This window comes from Muscardinus avellanarius (genome assembly GCF_963383645.1).
Source record: "Muscardinus avellanarius genome assembly, chromosome: 14".
NCBI lineage: Eukaryota > Metazoa > Chordata > Mammalia > Rodentia > Gliridae > Muscardinus > Muscardinus avellanarius.
The window spans coordinates 861,964-877,813 of NC_137800.1; the positions used below are offsets into that span (position 1 = coordinate 861,964).

The window sequence follows — 15,850 nt, forward strand, 5'->3', positions numbered from 1 at the left end:
CACTCCCACCAACAGTGTGAAAGAGTTCCTCCTTCCCCACATCCTCTCCAGCATTTGTTATTTGATTTATTTATGCTTGCCAATCTGACTGGGGTTAGATGGAATCTCAGTGTAGCTTTGATTTGCGTCTCCCTGATGGCTTATGATGTAGAACATCTTTTCATGTATCTATTGGCCCTTTGTATCTCTTCTTTTGTGCAGTGTCTATTCAGTTCATTTGCCCATTTCTTGATTGGGTTGTTTGTTTTGCTAGTGTAGAGTCTTTTGAGCTCTTTGTATATTCTGGATATTAGCCCAGAGTGGTGGATGGTAAAGATCTTCTCACATTCTATATGCTTTCTTAATATCTTGTTGAGAATGAGAGAAAGATAGTAGGACTCTTGTAGTTAGAGTATTTAAGTATGGAGATATAAAATACCTTGAATATTAAACAAGGAGATACAGTAAGGAAAGAAAAAGTTTTGAGAGAAGAGAGTAGATAGGCTAGAGTGAGGAAGTCTGTACAAGGGCTGGGGGAAGGAGCAAACAAACATGAATAAAGTAACAAAACAAGATACAAAAGTTGACTATTATATACCAAAGACAAAAGAGGAAAAAAGAGTAAGAAAGAAAAAAAGGACAAAAATAAAATAAAATAAAAAGAAGTGACTGTGTGAGACCAGGAAACAAAACAAACAATCAAACATATAAAAAAAAAAGAAAAAAAAAACTAACAAAAAGTCCTACTAATTTACGAATATGGGATTGGGCCCACAGAATATCTGAATGTCTGATTGCTGTGGTAGCTTCTGGAGTATAATCTAATGTCTCTTATTTGCTCTGTACCCTATTGTCAGCTTCTTAATGCACTCTCTGGTTGTTTGGACCCCTCTTTCACCTCTGACAGCTTTGGGTTTAGGTGTCAGGGTGTCGGGTGTCACTGTTAATAAATTCTCATGCAAGTCCCGGGTTCTGTGTATTTCTAGTCTGTAGTCCATGCCTCTGCACTCTCCACCCTGTACTCAGGCCTATGCTTCCCTACCCACAGGGGTGGAGAGTGTCCAAAGTAGTCTTGGTGCCTTGAGCACCTTTCTAGTGTCTCTGGAAATTCTAACTGGACTAGCCCACCAGGTCCCATGGTACACACTGCGCACATGGTTACCACAGGGTCCTGGGGCGCACACGGTTATCACCACGTCACAGGGCACACACTGGGCTCACACTGGGCACACACAGTTACCGCAGGGTCCCTGGGTGCACACTGGGCACACACGGTTACTGCTGAGTCCTGGGGCATACACTGGGCACACACTGGGTGCACACGGTTACCTCTGGGTCCCAGGGTGCACACAGGGCACACACAGTTACCACCGGGTCCCGGGGTACACACTGGGCGCACACAGTTATCGCAGTGTCCCAGGACATACACAGTTACTGCCGGGTCCCGGGGCACACACTGGGTGCACATGGTTACTATTGGGTCCCACAGTGCACACTGGGTGTGCGCTGAGTCCTGCAGCTTCTCTGGGTACACTCAGATACCTGGCTGCCTTGGTCCGGGTGTCTGGAGGACTCGCTGTGCCACGGTGGGTGCCACCTTTGGTGAGCACACAGGCTTCTGGCTTGGGTGCTGCTCACCACTTAAGATGTTGGAGCTCTATGTTTGTTTTCAAGTTCTTGGGTTATTTTGCTGCACTGGTGTCAGTCAGGACCAGGAATCGCGGTTTGGGCCGGCAGCCCGAGATGGCACTGGCGGCTGGGCCATGTCTACAGTGGGTCCATTGCGTGCTGGGCTTTTTTTTCCAGTGGATCTCGCAGTTCAGAGTTAATAAATTCCTTCCACTGAGGTTCCTGGATCTGTTTTGGTTCGTGAGATATGTTTATTTTGTTTGTTAAGACGCTGCCTTCTCAGTAGTTGAACTTTATTTATTTCAGCCACTGAGAAGTACTGCATCCCGCAGTTGCCATTTTGAATCTTGAGTTTTTAACCTTAAGGATTTGGGCTTGTCTCCCAGGTCTCCTTTTTCCAGGTCTCCTGTCTCCTGAGACCACTGCAAGGCAAGCTAATCCCTCTGGTGAGAAGGCCATCAGCCACTGACCTGTGTAAGAGACAGGAGAACAGTCGCAGAGCCAAGCAGACATTCTGCAGGCCCCGCTCATTTGCCTAATCATTCTCTTTCCTTTGAACAGTAAGTGGCATCCCCTGGTCCTGCCTTCGCCCTGGAGGTGTGTGACGAGAGGGGTGTGCTTCTCGCTCTCCTTCCTGATTCCGTTAAGTCGGCGCTAAATGAGCATCAAGAGAGCCTCAGAGCAGGCAGGAGCCTGGGTTTCACCCGCCTTCCAGGACTTCCGCCAGGTTGACCTCTCCGAGTCAGCACGCCCATCTTCTGATGGATGGGTTGGCCATTGCTCAGTTCCCCACCTGTCTCTCGCAGACTGGGACATGACTGCCGCGGGGCAGGAGGTTTCTCCGCTGAATTTGCAGTGCCTGGAACCGTGTGTGGCGGGTCGCAGGCATTCGATAAACCTTTGTTACTTTTAGTGAAAACAACAAACATAGGAGCAGGTGAGCAGGTGAGTTAAAGGGACTGCGCAGTCTCTCCGTGAGTGGGCCAGGCAAGGGGAGCGGTCAGCAGCCCCTGCCGCAGCAGCACCGTGTCCACAGAATCACACGCTGATGACCTGCTTTCTCCAGGACTCGTGAGCACTCTGTTGCATAAGAAGACTCTGCCTCATCCCTTCTTCAGCTCCTGAAGGGAGGGGCAGACTTTTTAAAATAAGGAATAATGCACATGGCGGAAGGCAGTAACGTCACGGGAGCTGGCAGATCAAAGCGCCGCGCCTTCTGCTTGGCACAGCAAATTGCCACTTTGGTCTCCGCAGCCTCTGGCGGCGTTCTTATCTCTGGCTCTGCCAGGGATGAGTCACCTGCAGTTTCCACGCTGTCCTCTTCTGTCCGGGTGCCCTTCCCGTGGCCACTGAGGGACAGGATTTCCCAGAGGCCACAGAGCACAGAGAGCCCTTCTGTTCTGTGAAGAGCTCTTCCTTCTCAGAGTACCATGACAAATGGGGGATCTGAAATACATCTACTTCAATTGCCCACGCACAGCTGGAATGTGCAGAAAACACCAACCTTGAGACACCTGAGGTTGGCAGGAGATGTGGCCAGCGCAGGAAGCCACAGCCCCTGCACATCCATGAGGAGCAGGCACTCAGGGTCCTGGGGCTTCTACAGCGGCGCCCGGGGTGCTAAGCAGAGTGGCCGCCCCGCCCGCCCTCCCCTCAGGGGCTGCAGGCTTTCTGGCCGCTGGATGCTCCTGCTTGGCCAGTGCTAATGGATGGCATTCATTAGTTCACATGGGCTCAGAGAGTTTGCCGAGAGGATCCCGCTCCGAGGAGTCTGATTGACTGGTATAGCCGACATCAGCCATTTGCCTGGCCAGTCTAATGAGTCTGGGGAAGAAGGCAGTCTGACAGGCCTGGCGGTGTTGTGGGGTCCATTCCTGTACCCTCCTCTTCATTCCATCAGCTTAAAATTATGACCATGGGGTCCATGCTATGGGCTTGTGGAACTTCCAACATGATCGCAAAACTTGGTGGAAAAAACAGAATATTTAGAATATTTAGGGTACATTCACTTTGCTCTGAGGCATCACCAAGTCAAAAGTCGGTGCTGTTTTTACTTTTACAAGAAGCATTGCGTGCCGGGCGTGTTGGCGCACGCTTGTAATCCCAGCATTCGGGAGTCTGAGACAGGAGGATTGTGGTTTGCAGACAGCCTCAGCTACTTAGTGAGGCCCTTTGCAACTCAGTGAGACGCTGTTTCAAAATAAAGAATAAAAAAAATAGGGCTGGGGATTTAGCTCAGAGGTAGAATGCCCCTGGGTTCCATCCTCAGTACTATCACGAAAGAGAAGCATTGCATTCTTGTTTTATTAATTTTCATGGAAGCCCACCAGTACCCTAGATGCATTAACCTGTGTAGACCAAGTGCCGCTTACTCACTGTTGACCAACACACCCGTGACATCAACTCCTCCAGCCTCAAGCCAAATGCCCAATAGGGAATCAGCCTTGCTTCCAAGGCTCAGTGGTAAAATCCTAACTCCAGTACAGCTTTAGTCTTCACCCACAAAGGTCCCCAGTAGACCTGAGCGTGTGTGCACGCGCGCGCACACACACACACACACACACACACACACACACACACACGTCTGTGTGTGCTTGCACATTGACTGTAATTGTGACAGGTGCAATTCACAGCTTCCCTGGACATGTCCGTCTTGTCCCCCAGTGACCACCAGTGTCACAGTGGATGATATGTCCATTTTCACTGAAAAAGATCATCCTTTCAAAAATGTTCCCATCCAATGTTTAAAGTCTGGCATTGCTGAAGAGCTGGTACATAAGACTCTGCCCCATGAATGATCCATGTGGGAGAAGCCGAGGCCCGTCGCTCAGTGTCTTAATCCTCCTCCCTAGCAAACCATCCCAAGGGTCCATGTGCTGGTGACGAAGCCCCTTCTGGGGTTATCTGGCTCTTAGAACACTCAGAGCTCTTTGCTTAGGAGCTTGTGTGACTCATCACAGCATTCAAAGTTGGTTCATTTTCAGTTTTTTTGTTTTTTTTTCAGAGAACACAAGTTCTGGTCATGCAACGTGAACTTTCAATATTTACAATGAAAGCAGGAAGTATCTCAAAGAGTCAGAGGCTGTGTTGCTTTATTTCACTAAGAGATGTTAAGTGCTGGTTAGACTGTAATTTCTTGCTAATTAACACATCTAAATAGATATCTCAGCTGTTATCCCTCAAAGTGGCCCCAGGACTTGTGCGGCCACATCATTTTTTGTAACTTTAGGGAAGCTGGAGAGTATAGACTGAGATGTTATTTCTGGGTCCTGTTTGATTTATGCTTTGTGTCACAGCGTCTTCATTCTTTTATGTGGCGTCCTCTGCTTTCAAAGTTTGGTTTCCCAGTACCCGTTCTCTCATTAGACACTTGCGGGCTTGATTACTGTGATTCCTTTTATGCTGCTATCCTTGAAGTTCTAATTAAGAGAGTGCGATGAATTTGAGTGTGCCTCTTACACTCAAATAGAATGGCAATGCTTGCCATTCAAGACATATTCTCCCTTGATTACGTATTTGTGCTTTATACCATAGAGTGCTAATTTTTAAATTTCCTTGTTGGCTTGCAAATGACTTTCAAGGATTGAATTCAAAAATGGTGTCCAGAATTCCAGGTGCAGACTGATAATCAGGCCTGCATCAGAAGCCGAGATGTATCGCCCTTGAGATTATTTCTCAAGGTCATTTGCAAGCGTGGATGGGTGAACGGTCTGTTCCACTTCCTTCAAGCTAACCTGTTTCCAAGGACAGTCCTACGGCCACTTTCTCTGGCGTCATTTTGTGCCATGAAGGATAGTGTCTGTGCCAACGCTGCCTTCCGGCCAGCACTGTCTGGCATGACCCTGCACCCTGCAATCATCCTGCAGCTGAGCTGCCCAGTGCAGGGGGCTCCAGCTCCATTGACTGCCCAGTGGGGAATGCAGTTCTGCAAAGGAGCTGAGTGTCAGCTGTAGATGTTTAGGTCTTTAGAAGTGTAAACCATTCGTATTTACCATGGCTACGCTATGGGATAGGGCCGTGTAGAATGCACCTGAGAGACGGAGGTAAATACATGAACTTTCTGGCCCTCTCGGGGATGGTCTTCCCTGCTCGCCCTGCCCCCCGGCCACCCGTCAGCTGCATGGCCCCTCCCTGATCTGTGCTGGTGGGCTCAGCCTCATCCTGCCCAGCAGCCGGACCCCAGAGCTCAAGAGGGTTCTCCAGGCGCTGTGGCTCCTCTCCTCTGCCCTGCCGCTCTGGCCAGCAGGGGAGTGTCACCAGCCTCATTGCTTTCTTCCAAGTGTCAGCACTTCCTGTCTCATGCAACCTTTGTAGAGAGCCCTCCAACATGTTTCCTGATGTGCTTCCTCCATCTTCAACGGAGGGACCGCCCTCTCCCTGCTGGGAGGAAGACACTCTATCGGCCTCCGTGTCCTTGTGGGCGAAGGCACTCTACAGAGTGTCCATCCTCACCCCGTTATTCTCCGGGCGACTCACAATTCCTGAGAAATAAGCAAAAGCTAAGTGAAGTCAGCAGTTGGGGGCAAGGTACAGCATCTTCTCACCGTCCCCAGATCCACCGTTGGCTCTCTGGCTAATGTCAGGAAGATGCTTACACCCACTGCAGACCACTTTCTCTGCCTGCAGTGGAAATGTGAAGCCGTCCAGCTTGCAGGGCTGTCTGGAGCTCGGGAGCTAGAGGGACAGAGGCTGGTCAGCAAGCCTGGCGCTGGCCAGATGTGGTATGCTGTGGCTCCTGCTCAGACGAGGCGCATCTCTTAACTGAAACACGCATGTGATAACAGTGACACTGAAGAAACAAGGGCTGCCGCAGGCCCCTCGTTGCTGATGAGAGGTACTGTCCTCTTTGCTGACTGCCCTGGAGCCCTGGACAACGGATAGGAATGGGCACACACAGATGGAAAGGTTCAGGACCCCACAGTCACACGACTACGTCTTTTCCTGTCTGAAACTAGGAAGATTTTGTTTAGTCTAAGAGAGCCAGAGGGAAGTGTGTTAAGTTTGCCTTCAGGGATTAATAAGCATCCTTTGGCAACGGGTTGGGTTTGGTCTGACGCTCTTGGCCTGTCTGTGACCCTAAGATTTCGCCTTTGTAATTCAGTTGCAGTGACGATACACATGTATTGCAATAACGCACTTGAGATGTTAAGATGATAAAACCTGCTGAAACCTATCAAAGCCAGAGTCCAACACTGGAGCGCCTTTTCGCCTGTAGAGAGAGCAGTAGAACGGGCACTTGATATTTCCTCCAGAAAAGAAACAGTTTGAGGAAAACTCAAAGACACATGAAACGAGGCGGCCAGCGGGTCCCCAGAAGATGAAGTGGCCCGGCTTTAGCCCCCGGGAGCCTCCCATGCTGGGAGAGCAGGTGATGGCTGGGTCATGTGCAGACCACAGGACAGGCTCGTGGTGACAGCTGGCCACCGACACCGTGACCCGTTCCCTTTAGGCTGAGTCTGCAGCAGCTAGCACCAGGAGCAAAGGCGTGGCCGCTGCTGGCAAGGCTACACATGGGCTGTGTTGCCCTACACCACCCAGGGTCCTCCTGCCTTCAAGGTGCGGCCATTGCCATCCTGTGAAGACTGCCCTCTGTAAGCCAGGCCCTCCAGGCTTTCTAGATCCCGACGCTGCAGGTCAGTTCTCACATCCATCTTCTCCAGGGACCAGTGAGCACACTGGGGCCAGCATCCCGGGCTCCGGGGAAACAGTTCCCGAAAGCAGAGACCGAGCACCACGTAGCCATACAGGATGCTGAGGCATCGGGGCTGGGGCACAGCTGTCGTCAGCCCAGCCCCTCCAGCCTCCCCCGCTGAGGAGCTTGGAATGCCTGGGAGAAGCCCCCACAGCCACACCTCGGTCGACTGTGTGTCTTTCAAGAACCCCTGAACATTGTTTGACAGTGGAAATTAATGATTCCATAAAAAATGAATGATTACATAGTTTCGAAGCAGTGAGCAAGGGTTTTATAGCAATAAAAAACATATTTGGATTTACTTCCAAGAAGGTTAATTAGGAGAATAAACACAGAATCTGAAATATGGCTTCACACCTGGGCTCTGCTGCCGCAGTGAGGACCATTTCTCTTTAGAAAAGCCCTGGGACCTTAACCACGGCCAGTCGGTCCTGTGTCTCTGCAGAACTTGTCCCCAGCGGGCTTGGAGGAGCATCAGCCTGGGGCAGGAGCTCAGAGCAGCCTGCTCTGCCCTCCTCACCAAGAGATCTCTCCTTTGCCCTGTCTGACAAAGACATCAGTTTCAAACTCACGTCTTTGCCCTGAAACAAACACATTATAAGGTGAGAAAGTGTGACATTTGGTTCTCAAGCATCTCAGAGATCCGTCCTAGCGCTCTGCAATCATTTGTATTGATTCACAGGAGAGTCCATGCAGGAAGGAAGAGTCAGTTGTCCTATCACATGTCCAGACTCGTTACAATCCACCCAACGACACTTGATGGGATCCACAGCATGAATGGTGCTGATAGGAAGCCTTCGAGAACAGGCTGGCCAGACCGGGGAGAAGCTTGAGCGCATGGGCTTGCCTTTTCGGAAGTGAGTGTGGACCTCGCCTTCTGGGAGCCTGCCGGACGCGCCCTCGTGGTGCTCCTGGTGGAGGCCATAGCAAGGAGGTCGCTGCCTCCGTGCTTGGCTCAGCACCTCCCTGCGGGCCCTGGCATTGCAAGGTGAGCAGAGCATGTGGAGAAGGTGTGACTTCTTCCCCACGCCCATGGCTCTGCAGCTCTCCTGTCCACCGTTGCTGGTCCTGAGGCAGGAACTTGCCTCAGAAGAGCCATTCTGCTTCAGGGAACCACAGCAGAATGGATGGTGGGGTCCAGGGCTTGGGAGGGCACTGTCCATGGTCCTGCCCACAGCATTGCGGATGGCTGTGCTTACCTCTGTAGGGTCGGTCCAATCAGAAGGCGTGTCAATAAGGGATCCACTCACCCTTCTGTGCACGAGCCAGGCCAAAGGGCAACACAGGCACAGCCCTGTCCTCTGCCAGTGCGCTCTCCACATCTGACCTGCTGCGGCTCCCTCCTGCGTGTATACGTGTGGCCAACCCCAGCAAGCTCGGGGAATCAGTCTAAGAAGCACTGCCAAGACAAACTTAATAAAAGAAATGTTTCAGGGGACCGTCACTGCCGGACACAGGTGGATGCAGTGCACGCCGACACAGCAGTCCTCACACGTGACCTGGAAGACGAAGGAATTGCCCACGCCAAGAGCCAGGGGGACAGCGTCTGCCCACATGGCCGTGTTCCTTCCTGGCCAGGAGCCCAGAGTGTACCAGCAAGACAGACATGCCACCGCAGGCTCCTGGGCACTGTGCTTACGTGGGGAGGACAGGATTTTGTGGCAGGAACTCCAGGACTGTGGGATGTCTAGCTGCACCCACCTCCACTTCCCACCCCGTTTTTACAAACAAAAATGTTACCAGGCATCAACAAGATGCCTCCAGAGAGGAGAGGGCCTGAGATTCCCTGAGAGGCCAGCTTGTGTGCTCCTGCAGCTCCCCAGGATTGGCGGCCAGTGTCTGACTGGGTGCAGACAGTCTCCTGGGATGCACAAGCGAGCCTGGCCTGCCAGCCTACTCTGCTGAGCGGCACAGCAGCACCCTGCCTCTCACTGGCCTCCCAAGCCCATCCCTGCAGCCCCCACTCTGCCCTCTCTGCCCCTGACCCACACGCCTGCCCTCCTGCCCCTGGGAGGGCTTGGAGGAGCCAGGGAAGTTTCCACCGGGGTCGGCAGTGTGTGTCCAACCCCAAAAGATGGTGGGTTCTCTCGGTGGGTTGCTTTCCCACTGTCTTACGTTCTCCCAGCCAAACCTTGCCGTATCAGAAACCTTGACCACACTAGAAGCAACCAGCATTTCTTCTTCACCCCCTTTACACCTTTAGAATAGGCTTTAAAATGGCTTGGATTATTTCCTTTACCTTCATTATTTTAGAAGCACAACCCAATGTGTAGATTTTTTTTTCATGGCCCAAAATGACCTTTGGAAGAGTGTAGCTTTTCTTTGACTGTGTGTTGCTGCTTTAGCAGAGCCATCTATTGTGGAATTAGGCCTGTGACTAGGGCCACGCAGGGCTCCTACACTGTCCCACTGAGTGGCCCTGGACGGGCACAGCTCGAGCTCACCAGCAAATGTCAGCACTGCTGTGTTCCACACTTGGGGCAAAGGGAACCCAGGCTGGCAACCAAGGAGCCAGAGTCCATCAAATGCTCTTCACAAGAATAAGAAAGGGCACAGAAGCTGCCGGTGGGGTGGCAAGAGAGTCAGGGAAGACCCTGGGACATTGCGTGTCTGAGCTGAGTGGATTCTTCGGGCGTGATGGTGCATGCTTGTAACCCCAGTACTCGGGAGCTGAGACAGGAGGATTGCAAGTTCACAGCCAGCCTCAGCAACATAGCTAGACTCTCAGCAGCCGGGTGAGACCCTGTTTTTTTTTTTTAATAATTTGACGGGATGGGGGAGTATCATGGAGTAGAATGCCCCTGGATTCGATCCTAGTACCACAGATAATTATATAAATAAGTAAGGTTCTTAGAAAATTCAGACAAGTGGGAGAAAAACAACTTCAACCTCTCCACTGAACAACCTTTCCCCACGCCCAGCTCTCCTACCTGCCTGCTCTGTCTTCGTCCCTGTACGTAGGGCGCCTGCCTGCTTCCTCTACCTAGCATGGTCACGGCAGGTCCCCCAGAACTCACGGCATGGACCCGCTCTGACCCAGACAAAAGGTGCCACTGTATCCCTGTGGCACGATTTGGAAGTGTTTCATTTTTGCTGCTAGGAGGATGTCCTGCAGGTTTGAGCATCAAGGCTGAGTCCGAGTCCCATGCCAAGGCTGGGATGTCCAGGTCCTGGCTTCTGTGATGGTCAGGCGTGAGAGCTGTGTGCCATGCGTGGTGAGCTGTGCTCTCTGACCCGGGCTCTCTCTTGCAGCTGTTTCCTATGCCAACTACAAGAAGACGCCCCCGCCGGTGCCTCCTCGGACCACCTCCAAGCCTCTGATCTCAGTGACGGCCCAGAGCAGCACGGAGTCCACCCAGGACGCCTACCAGGACAGCCGTGCCCAGAGGGTGTCCCCGTGGCCCCAGGACGGCCACATCCTCTACAACTCCACGGACAGTCTGGACAGTAACAAGGCCATGAACCTCGCTCTGGAAACGGCCGCAGCCCAGCGCCACGCCATGGACAGTCAGGGCACCACACGGACCAGCGACAAGGCCATCCTGGTGTCCAAGGCCGAGGAGCTCCTCCAGAGCCGCTGCTCCTCCATTGGGGTGCAGGTACCTGCTGCCACCAGCACTGCCGCCTCGCGGGGGGATGAGCGAAAGGCTGTCCACAGCCGGGGTCCTTAGAGCCAGGCTCACTACGAGCCTGCAGGTGCAGAGGTCAGGGGGTCCAGCAGCTGAGACGGACCCCAGTCCAGCCCCATAGAGGCCTGGGCTCCTGCTCTGCGCCCATCACCCAGGGCCCCTGCGGTGGGCTTCCTTGGGTCCCAGCTGGGGAGACGGTGTGGAGAGGGGGTTATTTTGCTGTGTAAGAAGGCTGGCTTCCTGCCGAAGTCGGAGTTTTTATAAAGTGTTTCAGTTCCTAAAAGGGGGCTGGGAATAAACAGGCCTAAGGGTCCTCTCAGTTCAGCACTAGGAAGCCCCTCCTGGGAAGGTGCGGCTCATGCCTCTGGCTGCTCCGTGGCCCCACAGTGGCCCGCTGTCCGCCCTAGATGCGGCCCTAGTGGTGCATCCTGGCGAGCAGCAGATCACTGGCCCCGTCACCCCTACCCCTTCTGGGGGCTCAGCAGGAAGGCTGGGTCTCCCTCCTAGCTGGTCTGGGGTGACGTCCCTGCAGGATCTGAAGGCCTCTGCTTCCTTCCGCTCCGTTATCCCATGTCCGGTGGGTTTGGGGGACCAGAGACTGGGTGCTCTGCGCCCACACCAGGGAGCAGGCACGTGGGCTAGAGCAGAGGCCTGCCTGAGCAGCCCTGGTGTGCGGGCGAGGTGGGGTCGTGCACAGAGCAGGGCCAGCAGGGCCAGCAGGCCCACCGGCCCCGCCCTGCGCCGGGTCCCCACTGTGGCTTCACTGTTTTGTCTAGGATTCTGAATTCCCAGACCATCAGCCATACCCAAGGTCAGATGTAAGTACCAAACCCTCAAAGCCAAGCACGCATGAGTGTGCCCCTCCCTTCCTCAGGTTCTCCATACAGCCTTTTTGTCACCTCTGTCCCTGCGCCATGTGCCAGGCACCCTGCTGGGAGCCTCACGCTTGCACGGAGCCCGCTCCTAGGAGACATGGAGAGGTGGAGCAGGCACTGCCCCATTCGGGAGCTTGTGGAGGGGCTGGGGTCCCAGCAGCAAGAGGAGGAAGCAGGGCGTCCCCATCTCTGGCCCCTCTCAGGTCCCCATAAAGACTCAGGCTCCCCACGTTGCCTAGGAGGTGCCTCACGGTGCCCCTGTGCCCTCTGGTGTGCTGTGGATTGTCCTCCAGCCGGCCCACCCAGGCGGGACAGGGGCAGAGTGACCACCTGTGAACCTGTGGGGTCTCAGACCTCATCGAGAAGGAGGAGCCTTACTCAGAACCCAGAATGTTAAACATGAATAGTGAGGCCTCTACCTGTCTCCTCCTCAAGTGCACAGGGTGCCCACTCCTCGGCCCAGACACTCTCGCAGACATGCATTGATCCTCCACATCCCCCTCACTCCTCCCCATCCCCTGCTCCTCCCCACCCCCTGCTCCTCCCCACCCCCTGCTCCTCCCCACCCCCTGCTCCTCCCCATCCCCTGCTTCTCCCCATCCCCCTGCTCCTCCATATCCCTGTGCTCCTCCTTATCCCCGTGCTCCTCCATATCCCCTGCTCCTCCACATTCTCGAGCTTCTCCACATCCCCTCTTCCTTTCCACCCCCTGCTCCTCCTCACCCTGGTGCTCCTCCAGGCCCCCTGCTCCTCCACCTCCCTGCCTCACCAGGTCCACACCCAGCGAGGCCCCGCCCCTCCCTGCAGCCTCCCCTGACACCTCCACGTGTGTCCTCCACTCTTGGTTCCCCTGTCCCCAGCACAGTGCCTGGCACATAGTGGCTCAGTAAATGTTGAGTAATTAGTGGGCGCTGTGTGCACGAGCGAGAGCTGGTGGAGGCTGGTGTGGATGGAGCACGCGTGCCTAACTTCACTGTCCTTGTGGAGGTAAAAACACATTGTCATGTGAGCTGTCTCCTCACAAGTGCCACAATGAAATCAATTGGAAAGCTAAAAAGAAACTGTCACCAAAGAAGCTCAAGCATCAGGGTAAAGAAAATAGCTAAAGAAATTAAAAGGGCATAAGATGAGGAAGCCCATGCAGAGTAAAGAACGAAGGAATGCAAGCGGCCATTAACAGGAAGGTTAGCCTAGGGACCCACGAGCGATGGCAGGGCTGGAGGCGGCCTGGCGGGCAAGGCCTCAAGCAGAATAATAAACAGGACTTGCCAGTCAGTCCCTGGCTCCTGACAGGCGCCAGTTAATCCACATAGTAACATCTGTCCAGGTGTTCTTTGCCCAATTTATGGGCGGGGAAACTGAGGACCAGGTAGTGGAAGGGTCTTGCTAAGGGTGCGCAGCCATGGGAGCCGAGGCCAGACCAAGGGCCAGCGGGTGTCTCCGTACCTCAGATCACCTGCTCCTCAAAGCAGAGAGAGGAGTGTGAGGCCCTGAGTTCCCTTTCTGGAGATACCCCAAGCTCCCGTCATGATGACACCCCGAGTTCCTGTCGTGACACTCCGAGCTCCTATCCTCTTGATACTCCAAGCTCCCTTCCTGGTAATACCCCGAGCTCCTGTCCTGGTGACACCCCGAGCTCCTGTCCTGGTGACACCCTGAGTTTCTATCCTGGTGACACCCTGAGATCCTGTCCTGCTAACACCACAAGCTTCTGTCCTAGTGACACCCTGAGCTCCTATCCTCTTTACCCCTGAGCTCCCATCCTGGTGACACCCGAGCTCCTGTCCTGGTGACATCCCGAGCTCCTGTTTTGGTGATACCCTGAGCTCCTGTCCTGGTGACACCCTGAGCTCCAGTCCTGATGACACCCAGAGCTCCTGTCCTGGTGACACCCTGAGTTTCTGTCCTGGTGACACTCTGAGCTCCTGTCCTGGTGACACCCCAAGCTTCTGTCCTGGTGACACCCAGAGCTCCTGTCCTCTTGGTACCCTGAGCTCCCGTCCTGGTGACACCCCGAGCTTCTGTCCTCTTTACCCTGAGCTCCCATCCTGGTGACACCTTGAGTTCCCATAGGGGTGATACCCTGAGTTTCTGTCCTGATGATACCCCTGAGCTCCCGTCCTTGTGACACCCCGAGCTCCTGTCCTGGTGACACCCTGAGCTTCTGTCCTGGTAACACCCCGAGCTCATGTCCTGGTGACATTCAGAGCTCCTGTCCTGGGGATATGCAGAACTCCTGTCCTGGTGACACCCCAAGCTTCTGTCCTGGTGACACCCCTGAGCTCCAATCCTGGTGACACCCTGAGCTTCTGTCCTGGTGACACCCCTGAGCTCCAGTCCTAGTGACACCCAGAGTTCCTGTCCTGGTAACACCCCAAGCTTTTGTCCTGGTAACACCCCTGAGCTCCAGTCCTGGTGATACACAGAGCTCCTTTCCTGGTGACACCCAAAGCTTCTGTCCTGGTGACACCCCTGAGCTCCAGTCCTGGTGACACCCAGAGCTCCTGTCCTGGTGACACCCTGAGCTCCTCTCCTGGTGACACCCAAAGCTCCTGTCCTGGTGACACCCCGAGCTCCTGTCCTGGTGACACCCTGAGCTCCTCTCCTGGTGACACCCCAATCTCCCATCCTGGTGATACCCCAAGCATCTGTCCTGGTGACACCCTGGGCTTCTGTCCTGGTGACAGCCCAAGCTCCTGTCTTGTGACACCCCTAAGCTCCTGTCCTCTTCACCCTGAGTTCCTGTCCTGGTGACACTCCAAGCTTCTGTCTGGTGACACCCCTGAGCTCCTGTCCTGGTGACACCCGAGCTTCTGTCTTGTGACACCCCTGAGCTCCTGTCCTGGTGACACCCTGAGCTTCTGTCTGGTGACACCCCTGAGTTCCTGTCCTGGTGACACTCCAAGCTTCTGTCTGGTGACACCCCTGAGCTCCTGTCCTGGTGACACCCGAGCTTCTGTCTTGTGACACCCCTGAGTTCCTGTCCTGGTGACATTCCAAGCTTCTGTCTGGTGACACCCCTGAGCTCCCATCCTGGTGACACCTGAGCTTCTGTCTTGTGACACCCCTGAGCTCCCGTCCTGGTGACACCCGAGCTTCTGTCTTGTGATACCCTTGAGCTCCCGTCCTGGTGACACCCTGAGCTTCTGCCTGGTGATACCCCTGAGCTTCTGTCCTCTTCACCCTGAGCTCCTGTCCTGGTGATTCCCCGAGCTTCTGTCTGGTGACACCCCTAAGCTCCCGTCCTGGTGACACCCCAAGCTTCTGTCTGGTGACAGCCTGAGCTTCTGTCTGGTGACTCCCCGAGTTCCTGTCTGGTGACACCCCTGAGCTCCTGTCCTCTCTGACCCTGAGCTCCTGTCCTGGTGACATCCTGAGCTTCTGACTGTGATACCCCTGAGCTCCCATCCTGGTGACACCCTGAGCTTCTGTCTGGTGACACCTCTGAGTTCCCATCCTGGTGACACCCCAAGCTTCTGTCTGGTGACACCCTGAGCTCCCGTCCTAGTGACACCCCTGAGCTTCTGTCCTCTCTAACCCTGAGCTCCTGTCCTGGTGACACCCCTGAGCTCCCATCCTGCTGACACCCTGAGCTCCTGTCTGGTGACACCCCTTAGCTCTCATCCTGGTGACACCCTGAGCTCCTGTCTGGTGACACCCTGAGCTCCCGTCCTGGTGACACCCTGAGCTCCCGTCCTGGTGACACCCCAAGCTTCTGTCTGGTCACAGCCTGAGCTTCTGTCTGGTGACACCTCTGAGCTCCCATCCTGGTGACACCCCAAGCTTCTGTCTGGTGACAGCCTGAGCTTCTGTCTGGTGATACCCTGAGCTCCCGTCCTAGTGACACCCCTGAGCTTCTGTCCTCTCTAACCCTGAGCTCCTGTCCTGGTGACACCCCTGAGCTCCCGTCCTGCTGACACCCTGAGCTCCTGTCTGGTGACACCCCTTAGCTCTCGTCCTGGTGACAGCCTGAGCTCCTGTCCTGCTGACACCCTGAGCTCCTGTCTGGTGACACCCTGAGCTCCCGTCCTGGTGACACCCTGAGC

General features: G+C 54.4%; 1 protein-coding gene across 1 annotated transcript in view; it reads left to right on the top strand.

The window, feature by feature from the left end:
• Positions 1-15,850, top strand: part of DLGAP2 (DLG associated protein 2) — a gene marked incomplete at its 3' end in the record, with an annotated part of 448,164 nt that overhangs the window by 411,467 nt on the left and 20,847 nt on the right. Inside the window, exons 8-9 of the mRNA XM_080710521.1 lie at positions 10,553-10,899; positions 11,706-11,747. Coding sequence (XP_080566647.1) covers positions 10,553-10,899; positions 11,706-11,747 — 389 coding nt within the window. The remainder of the gene's footprint in view (positions 1-10,552; positions 10,900-11,705; positions 11,748-15,850) is intronic.